At 36.9% G+C, this 18,217-nt stretch overlaps 1 protein-coding gene across 3 annotated transcripts in view; it reads left to right on the top strand.

Moving 5' to 3' along the window:
* The window catches only part of LOC106879452 (uncharacterized), a 71,610-nt gene that overhangs the window by 39,531 nt on the left and 13,862 nt on the right, over nucleotides 1-18,217 (top strand). For all 3 annotated transcript variants that reach the window (XM_052975245.2, XM_014929011.3, XM_052975244.2), the window contains 3 exons: nucleotides 3,316-3,493; nucleotides 14,122-14,282; nucleotides 16,559-17,043. In XM_052975245.2, the coding sequence (XP_052831205.1) occupies nucleotides 3,316-3,493; nucleotides 14,122-14,282; nucleotides 16,559-17,043 (824 nt within the window). The remainder of the gene's footprint in view (nucleotides 1-3,315; nucleotides 3,494-14,121; nucleotides 14,283-16,558; nucleotides 17,044-18,217) is intronic.

Raw genomic sequence — 18,217 nt, 5'->3', positions numbered from 1 at the left:
TCCTGAAAACAAATATCTAGGATCATTCATGCTGGGCCCAGAGAGGGACATCAAGATGCATAAAGGCTTTGTCTGGAAAGTACTCAATGTAATAAAGAATATCTGCACCACCACCACCTCCAGCTTTTCAAGAACCTTCTTGGCAGCAATTGATTAATCTTCCTTTATGAGTATGAAATTTGGAGCCTCACTAAGTCCAAGGTCAGGTAAGTGACCAATGAACAACTTTATGATGACCTACTCTCAGCTGACCAACAGACTAGCAGGAAGACAATCGTCTACCATCTGTGGGTATCAACTCATAGCAGTCTGAAATATGAGTCTCTTTCAAAAATCATGAAAAAAATCCCGATGGATGAACTTAAGACAATGGTGACTGGATATGTGGCATGTTCATCATTGTGCCTAACACAAATACAAATTGTAGTCAATAGATAATAATGATCAAAGGCATTTCAGCCCTTATAATCTAGTTTTTTTTTTGTTTTGTTTTTTTTTGTTTTTTTTTTACCTTAGGCTTTGTGTATCTTAGAGTACATAATCCATTATATCTTTCCCTTTTTTAAGATATTAGTGTGAGATTTCTATCAGATAGATTGATCACATAATTCTTCATTTGTTGATTCATTTTAACAATGTGCAGTAGGGTTTGATATGTTTGTTTAGATTTTATTATCATTCTCATTGTCTTTTATATATAGACATATATTGCGTGTATTCAGGTTTGGCAATGTGGCAGTATCTTCTACCATATCCTCAGATTCATTAAAGCCTTTGATAAACAAACTGTGGGAGCTTGTCTCAAGGACTACTTTTGCTCTTGGATGTTATACTTAATCCATCGCCCACTTTAACACCACCACCTAGTTTTTAGATACTTTGAGCAGAATCTACTCTGTTGCAAGTATTCTGGCCAGGTCTCCATTCTGAGGATAACTTCTGTCCTCTTCTGACTAAGCCATTAAAAAATAAAGACTACAGTTTCTCTCCAGTTATCTCCATTTGTTTTATCTGTAAAACCCAAGATTTTAAAGTCTGGTGGTGATGTAATCTGCCAGCCAAGAAGCACATATGTCGTCTCTTATTATTCTGACTCAGAATTCAGCTCCCATTATCATCAAAGCATATATTTGAAAGGATTCAAGTGCTATAACTTTTCTTTGGTTTCAAAAGGATCAACATTCTTGTTGTTTTAACCCTATAGCATTTAAATCGGTCACATCCTGCCCAAAATATTCTATGTTTTATGTTCAAACTGGCCAAATCCAACTTCTTACATCTGCCTTACAATGTCATTCTAAAAATGCATAACAGCATCATTGAAATCTCTAAACTACAAGATGATACATGATTAATTCAAAATAGTGTGAATAAATAATCTTTACATTTAAGAAAGTAATGTAAATGCTAGGGGTTTAAAAAGAATGCTATATAGTATGTCAGATTTCCATACAGTCTCTGTCAACCAGTTCCACACGCAAGGCATTTGTTCCTCAAGTGCCATGCAGTGTGATGGAATGCAAGATGATGTATCTGTGTATGGCTGTACAGTTAAGAAGTTCTCTTTACAATCATAGAATTTTGGGTTCAATCTCACTGTGTGGCATGTAGACAGAAACTGTGTTAGCCCATCATATATGTGTAGGAATGTTGATATTTCAGTTATCGACATTTGAATGATGTGATGCTAATGTTGCTACCCCTTGTTCATATTAGCACTGGTTGTTCAGAGCTTTCAAAGATCTATGGTATATATATATAAAAAACCCTTCGAAAGCAGGTGAAAGTTTGCACCCAGAAGGGTATCCAGCTTTAAAATCAATTCCTATCCAAGCTATGTAAGCACGGAGAAATATGTGCTCAATGAACACAGAATATATACATAATCGCTTCCTCAAATTAAGCTTTACATAAGTCAGTGTTCATGAATGTATGTGTGAGTATCTCTATCTATCTATCTAGATACATACATACATACATACATACACTCATGCAGTCTGGTAGACAGACAGACAGGCATGGCTGTGTGGTAAGAAGTTTATTTCCCAATTACATGGTTCCAGGTTCAGTTCCACCATATAGCACCTTGGGCAAGTGGATATGGTAGACAGAAACTGAAAGAAGCCTGTCATGAGCGTGGCCGTTGCCAGTACCGCCTGACTGGCTCCTGTAGGATTTTCGAGCGAGATCGTTGCCAGTGCCCCTGGACTGGCTTGTGCGGGTGGCACATAAAAGACACCATTTCGAGCGTGGCTGTTTTCGTGCGGGTGACACGTAAAAGCACCCACTACACTCTCTGAGTGGTTGGCGTTAGGAAGGGCATCCAGCTGTAGAAACTCTGCCAAATCAGACTGGAGCCTGGTGTTGCCATCCGGTTTCACCAGTCCTCAGTCAAATCGTCCAACCCATGCTAGCATGGAAAGCGGACGTTAAACGATGATGATGATGATGATGATGATGTGTGTTACTGTCCCTTTGCTTTGACATTTCATGATAATTGTAAAGGCGTGTCACCATCGTGTAAGCGATGTCCTTCATTTCTAGTATTCTGTGAAAATGTATCTGGTTATGGAAAAATATTACCCTGCTTGGAAATAGGTTGGTAACAGGAAGAGCATCCAACCACAAAAGATGCACCTCAAGAAATTCCATTCAACCTATGTGGGCATGGAAAAGTGGTCAGTAAAATAAAAATGAAGATGATACACACACAACATATAGAATATATGCTAGACATATGGAGTACATTACAATGCAATTGTAAGTTTTCAGTAAACTGAGTCTGTTAAGCAGTTTTAATTTCATCTTGGAACTATTTCGGGTGGTTAACTAATGCTATAGAAGAAGCATAACACAAATTTCCATTTTTGTTTCAGTAAACGTTTCTGAAATATTTAGACTGTATATGAAATAAGTTTGTGTGAATGAAGGTATCACTGTGTGATTGGGAAATTCATTTCACAAGCATGTGGTTTTGATTTTAATCTGCTTTATTCTTGGGTTAACAAGTTAATGGAAGCTGTGTGGAAGTCCAACTGAAGGACTGTTTCTGTTCTTGGCTAGTAGATTTACTCCCCAACTTGATTTAACACCACCATTTTGCTCATGGGTACAAATATTCAAGCCAAGTCTCTTGTCAGAGGATAACTTACTCCTTTCCTCTCATCATTCTTGGAGGCCTAACATAAAGGCCATGGGTGCTATCTTTCTTCCTTTAAGCCATAAAACAAATACATCCTGCAAGTATAATTAATACACGCATATATATATATATCTGAACATAGATTCTTACTTAGATAAATTTTATCTTTCCAGTATAAGGATGCTTTTATGAAAGCCAATCCAGATTATAAGTGGCACAGTTATGAGAAATCAAATTTACTGCTGAATACAAGTTGTGTTCCTACCTTCAGAGATGACCAACCACTTCCTGCATCAAAACCAAATATCTCTTCAGATATCACCAATAAAGCCAATAAAGACTTCAATAAAGGTAAGCTGAAGTGCATTTTAGAAAACTTTAACCCATTCAAGACCCTATAGTAGTTGTTGTTGCTTTATTACCCATTGGTAAACACTGATCCAACTCAACTATATAATCAAAGGTGTTCCAGATGTAACCAACCTGTCTCTTTTTTCAGACATAGCCTATCTAAAACTACATAATCCAATGTGTCCTTTAAGACAGTAGGATGTTGGAGGAGATTTGATTGCTATTTCAGGTAGGTCCAACAAGCCATGTAGCAGTTCATAGTTACAGAAGTAGTTTTATGTGGTTTGTGACCATGTCCCCTCTTATTTTTTGCTGTGGCTGTGTACAGAATTTATTTGTGTTCAAATTTAGCCTTTCTTTGCAAAGTATATGTGAGTAACCATCACTCAAACACCATATTGATCAATAAAACAAAAAATGCACACCATTTTTAATTTGTGTATTATTTGATATTTTAGCATGAAATTGTAGTGAGGAGGCATTCATAGCCTAGTGGTTAGGGTGTTGCACTCATAATCACAAGATTGTAGTTTCAATTCCTAGACCAGGTGGTGCGTTGTGTTCTTGAGAAAAACACTTCATCTCATGTTGCTCTGTAGTCACTTCAACATCTGACAGGTGGTACACCGTGCACCTGTACAGGCAACACCGATTTGATGGATTGAGTGAGTGGCACATACATATGATCGCTATAAACAAATCATTTGTGCAGGTCATTCGACAAAAGCTGAACACTTCGACAGGAGAGTCCATCATAAAATTGTAATTTCTTCAATTAAGAATATTAGGTTTCACCTTGCAAATATTGTATGTGTTTGTATATTTTTTTTCTTTGAGCTCTTATTGCACATGTACAAGCTCATGACTCAGAGGAAACATAATAATGTTGATAACAGAGAGCTGTATTAGGTAACACTCTGACAACTGAGATTTACAGAAAACATAGTGGTATAAGATAGCCATTATACTATGTCTTAGGTGATTCAGAAGTGTAAATGGCTTAATTTGGTGATATTAGAACAGTTGATCAAAATTTTGTCAAAGAAGCCAGTGTATGAAATTACTGGTGTTGTAACAGTTTCTGTTTCATTGCTATAATGTTTTGCAGAAGATGTATATATATATATAATTTTTTTTTTTTTAACTAACATTGTATGTTACAACAAATATAAACAGTATGTTGGCTAAAAAGCCTTTAGTTATGTTCTATAGTACATTATAGCAACAGAATGAAACATTTTTAACACACCAGTAATTTAATGTTCAATCTTGCTGCCCTGAAAATATTAAATATGTAAATTGATGATTCGACGACTGGCACTTGAAATCGAAATCAAGTTAAATTGGACACTAAACTCCACTTGCGAAGACCTGTTGAAGCAAGTGAAATCAAAATCGAGTTAAATTCTACGACTGGCAGCCGTGCCAACGTCGTCTCCTTCATTGGACATGAAACTCAGCTTTTGGGGCAAGCGAAAGCAAAATCGTGATGGCACCTGTGCCCAGCGTCGCTTTTCTGGCACTTGTGCCCACGGCATGTGTAAGGACATTCGAGTGAGATCATTGCCAGTGCCCCTAGACTGGCTCTTGTGTGGGTGGCACATAAAATACACCATTTTGAGCGTGGCCGTTGCCAGTACCGCCTGACTGGCCTTCGTGCGGGTGGCACGTAAAAGCACCCACTACACTCTTGGAGTGGTTGGCGTTAGGAAGGGCATCCAGCTGTAGAAACTCTGCCAAATCAGATTGCAGCCTGGTGTAGCCATCTGGTTTCACCAGTCCTCAGTCAAATCGTCCAACCCATGCTAGCATGGAAAGCGGACGTTAAACGACGATGATGATGATCTATACAGTTTACTATACTCTCTAATATTGGTTTCAAATTTTGGCGCAAAGCCAGCAATTGTGGGAGTTGGGGGAAGTCAATTATATCAACCCCAATGCTTGATTGGCACTTACTTTATCACCCCCGAAAGGATGAAAGGCAAGGTTGATCCTGGCAGAATTTGAACTTAGAGCATAAAGACAGATGAAATGCCTCTAAGCATTTTGCCTGGTGTGCTAATGATTCTGCGAGCCTGCCACCTTATATACTTTCTAATATTAATGGGTTTATATGCTATGTGTTTGTGGATAGCTGCTGATGAAGACTCAGAAAAAAATCAAAATGTACATACTGCTGTTTCCTTTTTTTTTTGCCTGCATTCATATTGTACAGACAAATTGTTTACATTCATTATAACACACAGTAAAGGCAATGAGCTGGCAGAAACGTTAGCATGCCGAGTGAAATGCTTAGCAGTATTTCATCTGCCTTTATGTTCTGAGTTCAAATTCCACCGAGGTCGACTTTGCCTTTCATCCTTTCGGGGTCGATAAATTAAGTACCAGTTTGTACTGGAGTCGATGTAATTGACTGGCCCCTCCCCTAAAATTTTGGGCCTTGTGCCTAGAGTAGAAAAGATTATAACACACAGTGTTAGCTAAAAATCCCAATACATTTATTGTACTGTAGAGTACAGCAATGACGTTTCATTTAGTGCCAGGTTAACCCTGACCAACATCTATGACTATAACGGTATTATTGTTGTGACCTTTCCATCTATTCAAGCAGTTTTTCTCAGACTACTTTATCCAATATTTTTTTTTAAAGATATTGGGGCATGATTTAAAAGAAGAGATACTTTTTCACTTGCTTGTTTGCCCATGTTTAATGAATCATATGCATTCTTCAACAACACAAAGGAGATGCTCTTCATATATAGCATCTAAGTCGCACATTTAAAAATAGAAATATGTAAATCATAATAAAAAACTGAAGAATGAGGAGCAAGTTGAACTATCTGCTCCTAGTTTTTGAGTTCAAATCCACTGCAGTTGTGCTATTGTTTATCTGGACAGAATACTTATTTCTACTTTGCCTCAGTTGATCCAGCTGTCAAAAACGAGTAACATAACCTTTGGGACGAAGGGATTTATATGTCCTGGAAGTAGATCTCTGCTAAGTTGATAAATTTTCTATGGGACCTAAAACACTCAATAGACTGTTAAATGCCCAATACATTTGTGTGATAAGAATTTTTTTTCAAGTTAGATTATCCTAGGGCCTTCAGTTTTCATGTTGGTGGCATACATATTTTACCATCAGTTATTCACCCAGCTTTGTTTTGACTGACATCTACCTGCTCTTCTTGGTACTTTTTGTTTTGGTTCGTTATTAATAATATTGTGTGTGTGTGTAGACATTACAGTAGATATCCAGTAAGCTTTGGAACAGAACATTAAAAGCACAATCCTTTAATCCTTTAGATGCAAATCCACCTGAGACTAAATCACTAGCTCTTCAGGACTTATTTTAAAACCTCCATATTATTTTATGTAAGGACATTTTTAGTTAGGTTCTAAGCATCTGCTTAATAATGAAAAAGTTGGTTATTTTATTAAATTTCTCAAATTCTCAATTTCAAGCCAAATGAAACATTTGGACTGCAAATAATTGCACCAACTATAACTTTACAGCAGTAATTATTGAAACAATTTATAAAACAAAGTAACTAAATTACTTTATTAATTGTAATCAAATGATAAAATAAATCTTATTTCAATTGATCATAAAACTTTGATTTACTCCAAAATATATTGTGGAGAAGACCAAAAGCACTTGATAAAATGTCTTTAAAAAAAAAGGGATGATGATGAAATCTTTGCAACAAAACTTCTATTTGATTTAGTGTCTACTTAAGCATGCATCTACTGAAGCTAAACTATACACTGAAGAACAAATTCAATTTTACTTAAACTGTCACCACACTAAAAAATGCTAAGATGTCCTAATTTTTGTAGTCAGTACTAGCAGACATACCCAACATTGCTCGGGATTTAAATGGCATAGTTTGTATATATGTTAAGTTGAAACGTGATATGGGGAAGTGCAGCATTGACAACAAAACCTTTGTGGAGTAAATGAAGGGCTAATTTGACTGACATGTCATGCATCTGTTTGGAAGATTCCAGGCCCTAACCTTGTCTTGGAAAAGTGGATAGGGGGTATGTGATTTTTGAACGCACCAAAAAACTCTTGGTGGAAATACTCTCCTTTGCACTTGTTGGCACTGCTGCTACCACACTGAACAATCAGCAGACATAGGAACTACATCTATGTGATAAATTAAGCCTGTGAGCACACTCAACAGCACCACATGAAAGAAATGACATGGTAAGGGTGGTGATTAGCTAAAGATGTTAATGCAGCATTCCCAGCCAGGTGAATACTACGCTGCTCATCGCTTTCCATTGCTATTGTAGTAGCTGTACATGCAGCATTTTGTGATTGTCTAATTGAAGTTTCGTGTAACGATTCATTTGCTCTCCTTCTTTTCAATTTCTCTGCTACCGCCATTTTTTGACCAATGGAGGACCTCTTCTTTGGAGACATTATGTCAAGCAATATGACATAATAAACTAAGATGTTAATTGTATGTTAATAATGAAATGTCAGTAAAAAAAAAGCTAAATAATATCAATATCTTAGCAAATTTTAAGAAAAGTTACTTCGTAAAGAGTTACCTCCCTTCTCCATAGTAGCCATACTTACCCAAGGAAAGGGGGTTTTCTGGCCTCAGAGGTCCCATTACTCATTATGTGAAAACTTTTAAGAGTCTAAAAACCATCTCTGGAACATAAGTAATGCATGTTCCAGTTTGAAGGAAATCAGTTGCAAACTTCAGAAGTTATGCAGGTTTACACACACACACACACACACACACACACACACACATACTGAGTTTTATATATATAGAGAGAGAGAGAGAGAAAGAGAGGGAGAGAGAGATAGATAGATAGATACCTACAACAGCACTAAAAGCATGTTGAGAATAGCTATGGTACTTGTTGTAATCATGTTTTTTCTGCTTTACGGATTTGTAAAATGTTTATATTACTCTAGCATCAGTATTGAGTTTTTTTGTTTTCCATTACCATAAGTTTATTTTGGTATGTATGGTGTATGTATAAGATATACAGAAAATAGAAATTCTGTAATTGTTACCATTCCAGATTACTGGAAGCAGGGCTGTATTCTGAATGATCATTTTTGTTCAAAAGATTTACATTTAAAATACTTCAGTAGTAGTAGTAGTAGTAGTAGTAGTAGTAGTAGTAGTAGTAGTAGTAGTAATGATGACAGTGCTGTTGTTGTTGGTGGGGGAAGGGAAGCTTTGCTTTCACAGCACTATCAACATTAAACTAAAAAGTGTTGAAATAATTCTTGAAAAACACCTGTGTGGAGTTTAAGTCAAGATTTAGCAGTCTTGGTACTTGACATAGGTCAATGTTACATGCCCTGAGCCAGTCAAAGGTTACTTGACAATATAATAAGGCAATATGGTAAAAGTCTAAAAGTCCAGCAGTATAACTGACAACTGTCTGCCTACAATTTTATGTTATCTGTGTACACACACACACACACACACACACAATTTAAAGTAATAGGAAAGTTTATTAAAAGTCTAATCTTCATTGAAAACTTGAGACGATTAACCTTCAGTGTGCTGTTGATGTTTAGCTTCAGGTCAGCCCTGACTGACCAAATTATCTCAGCAGTGTGCACCCAATTTCTCTTTTGGCTGTGATTAGAGAGTGTACTACTTGCTATATATATAGCAGATTAAGTAACTATGTAAAGGGCTTTCTTTTTGGCTTGTTGGTATGTTATTTGTGAGGTGTGGTGAATTAAAAGCAACTGTCTAATTCTTTGCCTTAAGCATTGCCCCTCCTTTTTCTCATATACATACACATCTGTTTGACCCCCAGACAGAAGATAAACTGCTTTTATTTCAAATTTAAAAATTTTTTGCTGATGAAACCAGTAATATTTTCTTTAAATAATTTTTAAAATCATTTTTATTAAATTCCCTCTCAAATTGAAATGTCTATGCTATTTCCACCTCCATCTTTTATACATATGACCACTTCCCAGCACCCACACCATGCCACACCACACCAAACCACTTCACACCACATCACACCACCCTGCACACACTAGTACTGACCACTTCCCAGCACCCATCATCCACACACCTACACATGCACACACCCACACGTCAAGGTCACCAGCCCCAATTACACACATGCACACACACTCTCACATACACATGCACCTTCATTTTGGGATCACCACTATTATCTCCCCTTCTTCCTATATCTCCTGTCTGACCACCTCCATCCAGCCATCGCCATGATTGACCACTAGCCACTAAAGCTTTTTTTTATTCTCTCTCTGTTTATTTTCTTTTGTTCCTTTCTGTGGAAGAGCATAGGCTCGAAATGTAAAAGACTTTCTTACCTTCCCGAGCATTAAACTAATACACCTGTTTGTTGTTTTTATACACCTGTCTTCGTCTTTTGTATTTTTGAAAATTCCAACTATATATATATATATATATATATATATATATATATAGAGAGAGAGAGAGAGAGAGAGAGAGAGAGAGAGAGAGAGAAAGAAAGACAGGTATATCAAATACCATTCAGCATAAATTCTTGGACTAAAGTCCTAGCAACTATGAAAACAGACAAGTTACTTCAGGGAGATGGCCTGCTCAATATGTAGAGGTGTAGGTAGAAACTCCATAAGGTGTAGCTGGTGCAAGCTATGGACACATAAGAGGTTGCAGCAGTATCAGAGGAAGGTTAACAGAGAAAGTAGTCTTTGTGTATGGCAGATGTGCAGGTACAATAAAGACTAGGAATGTACAGAAAATAGACTTTATCAAATGCCAGGGGGAATACTTAGAAGTATTAGATAGCTTCCGTTACCTTGGTGACCGAGTCAGCAGTGGAGGATGATGCTCTGAGAGTGTAGCTGCTGGAATAAGAATAGGCTGGGCAAAGTTCAGAGCTGCTATTTTTGTTGGTTTCAAAAGCCTCTCCCTCAAAGTGAAAAGCAGATTGTATGAAACATAGGCTGTGACTGCAGAAGACATGTGAAGATTTAAAAGAAATGAAGCTAATATGCTTGGCTGGATGTGCAGTGTCGATGTGTCTTAATACAAAGATTGGGTATAAGAGGCATCAGATGTAGTGTACAAGAGAGAAGACTGCACTGGTATGGTCATGTGATGCATATGGATGAGGATACCTGCATAAAGAAGAGCTTATCTCTAATTGTAGAGGGAACCTGTGGAAGAGGTTGACCCAGAAAAGCATGGAATGGAGGTGATGAATTATGGTCTTCAGATGTTGAGTCTTACAGAAGAAATGACAAGTGACTGAAATTTCTGGCAATTTGCTGTGCTTGAGAAGACATGTCCAAGCTAATGAAATCGTGGTTGTGACTAGTTCAGTGACATGTAAAAAGCTCCCATGCCAGTGATACATAAAAGGCACCTGTGATGATGATATGTAAAGGGCACCTGTGCCGATGTTACGTAAAGGGCACCTGTGCCGATGTTACGTAAAGGGCACCTGTGCCGATGTTACGTAAAGGGCACCTGTGCCGATGTTACGTAAAGGGCACTTGTATCAGTGACATATAAAGAGCACCTATGTGAGTGACATGTAAAGGACACTTGTGCCAGTGATATGTAAAGGCTCTCATACTGGTGACACTTAAAAGACTCCTTGCATACCCAGTATGGAAAGCAGACTTTAAATGATAATCATCATAATCATCATCTCTTCTGCTTTTAGAGGATGTATTACAATTAAGAGCAGCACCATATGAGGAGGGGAGATAATTTCAAGGATCATACCTCCATGTATGTCACAGAAGCCATCATCATGTTGGCCAACATGGCCCTTGATGTCACTGTAAGTCATTGTTGAAGAGTCTGCAGAAGAATCTCCTAGAAGCAGTTCTCCTGGCAGTCTTGCCTGTGGGAATGTATGCTAAGATACGTGTTGCTGTTGAGTTGCCTATAAATAATCTCATCTTAATTATCCTATCACACTCTTGTAAGTTTTGGGTACTGCGCATTTTGCATGGGGGGAGCAGGATTTTCAGCAGTTTGAATAACCACTTAGAGGCTCCCTTATTTATCTAAAGCTTGTGGAATAGTAGAAATGACAGATTGCTGGCGAAGTGGGTTGTGGCTTTTTAATTATAGTCCCTCACTTCTGAGTTCAAATCCTGCTGAAGTTGATATTCACCTTTCCTCATCTAAGAGGTCAGTAAAATAAATACTAATCATACCACAAGGTCAAATCAATAAACCAATCCCTTCTCATATACAAATTTGTGGTCTTCTACTGAATACCGAAATCAATATTTATCTGTGCTAAGGTGGCAGGCTGGCAGAATCATTAGCACGCTGGGCGAAATGCTTAGCGGTATTTTGTCTGCCGCTACATTCTGAGTTCAAATTCTACCAAGGTCAACTTTGCCTTTCTTCCTTTCGGAGTCAATTAAATAAGTACCAGTTATCCCCTGGGGTCGATATAATCAACTTAATCCATTTTCTGTCTTTGTTTGTCCCCTCTGTGTGTAGCCCCTTGTGGGCAGTAAGAAAATAAGAATCATTAGCATGCCAGGCAAAATACTTAACAGTATTTTACTTGTCTTCACATTCTGAGTTCAAATTCTTCCATGGTCAACTTTGTCTTCATCTTTTCAGGGTCAATAAATAAGTACTAGTTGAACACTGGGGTCGATGTAATCAACTTACCCCCTCCTAAAATTGCTGGCCTTGTGCCAAAATTTGAAATCAGTATTTATCTGTTCTGTGTAAAATTTATCACAGGTAGTATTTATTTATTGACATATGTTTATTTTACTTTATATGTATATTACATTTATTATATATATATATATATATATATATATATATATATATGTATGTGTGTGTGTGTATGTGGTATCTTTGTCTTTCATTCTGTCTCACTCACACATATGTATGTGGGAGAGAGTGAGAGAGAGAATCACTAACAAGAGTATATGGACATAGTTTGCTTTGTTTTCATGTTGTTTCATGTTCTGTCCCACTATTTGGCAATCTTTGACTATAGCTTCAGGCTTATAAGTGAAATTGATAGATAGAAATTGTACAGAAGCCTGTCTTATGTATGTGTATGGTGTTCATAGATCTCTGTCTCTTATTCAGTGATGAGGATTCATTTGGTCAGTCAATTGAAATGATATATATAAGTTATTCCACTGACACACATTACCGTTAATGCTATTCTTAAGCAGAATGAGCATGATAGTATGACTTCTGTCCAAGATACCATTCAGTGGAATTGAACCTGGGACATCATGGTTGCAAAGTGAACTTCTCAGCTGTCCTGTGCCTACATATATGTATGTGTGTGTGTCTACACACACACATATTGAATGATGAAGCAGACTATTACTGGTCACAGTGTGTTTCATTTTAGCTTTTGAATGATGTGCCATGTCAGTGTGCATGTATGACAGAGTGTAAGAGTCTTGAGAGAAAAACTGGGCATAAGAGGCATCAGATCTGGTGTGTAAGAGAGACCACTGTGTTGGTATGGTCGTGTGATGTGTATGGACGAGGACAGCTGTGTAAAGAAGTGCTGATCTCTAACTGGAGGGAACCTGTAGAAGAGGTAGACCCAGGAAGACATGGAACAAGATGGTGAAACATGATCTACGAATGTTGAGCCTCACAGAAGTGATGACAAGTGACCAAGAGCTCTGGTGATATGCTGTGCATGGGAAGACTCATCAGGCTAAGTAAAATCGTAGTTGTGACCATGCTGGTGTCATGTAAATGGCACCTGTGCATTGCGGTCATGGTTGTTGCCAGTGCCATATAAATGGCACCCACCCATGAATCATTGTCATGGTCATTACCAGTGTCATGTAAATGGCACCCATGCTGGTGGTGCATAAAAGCACCCATTACACTCCTGGAGTGGTTGGCATTACGAAGGGCATCCAGCTGGAGAAACCATGCTAAATCAGACTGGAACTTGGTGCAGTTCTCTAGATCATCAGCTCCAGTCAAACTGTCTAACCCATGCCAGCATGGAGAGTGGACGTTAACTGATGATGATTTGTGTGTTTGAGTTTGTATATACATACACAAACACACATATACATACATACCTATATAACTTTTGTCATTTACATGTTTCAGTCGTTAGACTGTAGTGATGTTGTGGCACTGCCTTGAAGAATCCTAGTCAATCAAATCGACTGCAGTACTTATTTTTCTAAGCCTTGTACTTATTCTATCAATATCTTTTGCCAAACTGCTAAGTTACTGAGCAGGGGCGTGAATACACCAACATCAGTTGTCAAGTGGGTGGGGCAGACCTGCACACAGACATATGTATAAGAAGCTTAGGCATCGTTCAGTTTCTGTCTACCAAATCCACTGTCAAGGCTTGGTTGACCGAGGTCTATAGTAAAAGACACTTGTCTAAGTACCACACCATGGGACTGAATCTGAAATCGTGGTTGGGAAGCAAACTTCTTAAATGCGAGCCCATGCCTGCTCCTACACACACGCACACACACACACACACACACAGATTTGTGTAAATGTGTATATATTTATTATGTTATATTGTATATATCATGTCTTACATTCAATTTTTATTTATCACTCAATTCTGTGCATTATAATATATTCTCTCATTCAAATTTACTACGTCTGTTCCAGACTGCTTAGCCTGCTATAGACCCTGCACTACCAACAGCAACAATATGAATTTGTTAATGATGGCTATTGAACAGAATGCAACTGAATCAACATGCAATCATTTATCACAGACCAATATCAAGAAGGAGCTTCCAGAAATCTCTGCTGATTCCCCTGATATGGTGAGTGCCTGTGTCATTTCTGATCATTAAGCTCTAGCTTCCATAATTTTCCTTGGTCTTTCTGATTGTTACCAGGAATTTTAGAAAGATATATTTTTAAAAAAATGAGAAAAACAACATTGAACTCTGATATCTCTTCACTGATGAGGAGCAAAATTATGGCTCTTTACATGAGAATTACTAGAATGTGAAGGGAGTCCTTCACATTCTAGTTAATTTAGTTGACTGTAAAAGTACTACTGAAGAGTTTATCACTGTGATGTTTTTTAGCCCTTCACTGGGTCACACCAAAGATAGTTGTAAGTTGTAGTTTATCTTGAAAATTTGAAAAGATTTTGTAAAATATCAAACTTTTTCATGAATTGGTGTATTAAACTGACATTTGGAATATACTTTAGCAAAATGTTTTTATACACCATATTTATTTAGTGCTAAATCTAGGGAAAATTGTTTTTCATTTCATAAGTTGCACCCCAGTTTTTTCAGTTAAAATCCAGATAAATTAAATGGAATGTTTTAATTTAACTATGGTAGTTTTGTATCATAGGACCAGGGGTTGTCTGAGACATGTTGATGTCAAGAGTTAAGTCTTAAGTCATCCTTACAGAACTCACCATTCTCCTGACTATTAACTACAACCAAAAATAGAGAGTGGGTCTTGAGAGTTGATTGCAAGCAAATGAATCTTTGGATTATTATATTTTACCCATGCAGAGGGAATTACCCTGCAGTTGAGGACTGATTGAATGTTATCGAGAAGTTTTATATCCTGATGAACCCTATATTCATTTCAAACCTTGTCAGGGAATTAACAGAGAAAGTTTGAAATTTTGTGGTATCATCTAAAAATCAAAATGACAAAAACTAAAAGTACTTACTTAAGTCTCAATATAATCCCCCTTTCCAATTTTCACCTAAAGATCATTAATATATTTTATACACTTATTTATTAAAAGGTAATATTTATCTTCCGCTCAAAGTGGATATTGTGTTAGAACACAGAATACTACATTATTTACCATGACAGAACCTCTCATATGGACTTGTGGTACTTAAAAGCACTTGTGTTTATATTGCAGATGGGTGATAACGTCTGGTGCAGCAGCCAGAACTGCCAGATCACATGTTTTCACCCTTCCTTGGGCTTTTCAATGGCAAACGTCTTACCAGACACTGCAGCCAGTTCTCCCATCAGTGATATATAAAATCTTGGTGTCTATTCAGGCACTGGTGTTGCAAATAGTCAGTGGACTCATTAAAAAATAATTGATAGTGACAGAAGCAGTATTAATACCAAAAGATAATATTTATCTTCCACTAAAATTAGATGTGTTAGAATACAGAATAGTGTATTATTTACGAAGAGAGGTTTATTTACATGAGGTTTTGCATGAAATTTGAAATTTAGAAGATTTGTCAAGAGTCAAATCCAGAAGTCAGCATGGCAATGACTAAAGTATTATATTGAGGATTTACTAAATATAAAATGTGTTTCTCAAGTTATAAACAATACTGCAACACATATTCTCTAATAAACAATAAAATATTAAGAGAAAAGAATATAAGGATATTAAAAACTAAAAAGGAAAAAATATCAAAATAAGCAAACCAAATAACTATCACTGCAATGTTACATGGCAACAAAATCATGCATACACATATGCACACACTTATGCATGTACACACAAAAATATATTATGTGGTCTACAAGATGTTCTCGAAAATAAGAAAAGAATTTAATTTCATTTGAACAGATAGTTAATAAAACTGGGGGGGGGGGGGGGCATGAGCACACAAATTTGTTATGAAGCAGCAATGCAATGGTGATTAAGAATAAACATTTGTACAATATTTACATATGTATAATACAAATGGACTATCAGGTACTGCTATATTTGTTCCATTAAGAATCTTTATTATGACTTAAACATGGGACAGTCAGGAATGTAGTATGCACAACATCCATAAAATTATTCTCAAGCAACTCTCAAGTTTCTTGTTAACGAATTGTTGATTCATGTCATTGTTTGGTAGGCCTGATGAGTTGAGAATTGCATTTTCTTATGGATATTGTGCATACTATACTAGGTCCACATTACAATAAAGTATTATGTTTTTATACCACTCTTAAGGTTCAATTCATCTTAGGATTTTATTGGAGTTGTGCATTACCAAACAACTGTGAACTTCTCTCCATTCATGCATTCCCTGCTATGGTAATGGAACTTTTATTATTAATATATCTGAGTGTGTATCATTTTTATTTCTTTTTACAGTCTATGCTATTGAGCCAAGAGAGCGCTAAAGTTTCCTGGTTATCTAAAATCAACCTTCAACCAGATACTGAAAACTCTGAACTCAGGTTATGTCAAAACTGGGACTTCAAAAACAAAGATATCACTCAATGCTCTTGTGAACCATCTACCAACTCAACCCAACACATTGTAAAGGAATCACCCCCCCCTAGTACTACTGACAATACAAGTCCTCATCATCATTGCAAAGACTGTAATGAATCTGATGACAACAAAAATCATCAGGGTGATGCTCGTATTGATGTTAATTGGACTAAATCTGCTGGTTTGGAATTTCAGTCATCCTTTGAATATCCATTGAGGGACAATAATATACCAACACGTAAATCAAAACGAAGGAACAAAGGAGCCATTTACAAAAATCTGATTGCTAGTGGAGCTCTTCCAGCATCTCGGGAGCGTCTGGCTGAGATCCAAACCATCTACAAAGTTACCTCTGATGATAGGTAAGAAGAAAATGTCCTACTTCAGATTCAGTTTAACACTTTGGAATCTATAGTAATGTTTAATAACCACTGGATAATAACTGTTATAACTAGCAAGCCCAAAAGAGGCAATCAGTTTGTAACCTGTTGGAAATCTTACAATTTCAAGGGGAATGTAACTATATCTTATAGATACATATATCTACATGAAGTTGTGTATAAGTTAGATGTAACTATTGCAAAGAGTTATAGCTATATGTAGATTTATTTATTTTAATGTTAATTTTATTAGTACTAGGTTTATTTCTTTATACACCAAGATCACTGGTAGCTCAACCTTTGAGATGTTCAGATCCCACTGTGGTTGAATTTGCTTATCCTTCCTGAGTCAAATATAATTAGCAAGTGACTCTGGTGCTGATTAAATTGACTACATACCTTCTACCTCATCTAGAGTTGTTGCTTTGTTTTACAGACAGAAATCATTATTAATCCACCCTTTAGCATTCGGATTATTCTGTCAAATGTAATGCTTATTTATTCATATCGTTTTCAATTAATTATGCATTATCTTGTAGCTTTGAGGTTTTAATGATGTGATTGTTTATTTTTACAATGACATTATAGGGTAGATGGCAAAGGCCAAATCTGGCCAGTTTGAACATAAAACAGGTAAAATATTTTGGCCTGATATGGCTGGTTTGAATGCTAAAGGGTTAATGTTAGCAAAAAGGATAAAGTGGTGACAGATGGTAGAGCACTCAACTAATTTCCTTTCACCAGTTAGTTCCCTGCCTCCACACCTATCATCATCCTATTTTTTTAAATATCGTCTGTTCCATGTTTGCATGGGTCAGATAGAGTTTATTGAAGTAGATTTTCTATGATTGGATACCCTGCCTTCCTATAGCCAACCCTTACTTATTTCTGAACAAAGTAATCAATGATCATGCAATATCAAGATAAGGAGACACACACACACTCTCTTTCTCTTTCTCTCTCTCTCTCTCTTTCTCTCTCTCGCTCTCTCTCTCTCTCTCTCTCTCTCTCTCTCTCTCTCTCTCTCTCTCTCTCTCTCAAATCTACTCACAAGGTTTCACTTGGCATAGGGCTGTAGTGTAAGGTATTTGCTCAATGTTCCACACATTAAGACTGAACCTGACATCATATGGTTGTGAAGAAAACCCCTTAACCA

This window comes from Octopus bimaculoides, chromosome 20 (genome assembly GCF_046866305.1).
Source record: "Octopus bimaculoides isolate indiv1 chromosome 20, ASM4686630v1, whole genome shotgun sequence".
NCBI lineage: Eukaryota > Metazoa > Mollusca > Cephalopoda > Octopoda > Octopodidae > Octopus > Octopus bimaculoides.
The sequence above is the reverse complement of the archived record's forward strand: the minus strand, read 5'-3'. Positions and strand labels throughout refer to the sequence as shown.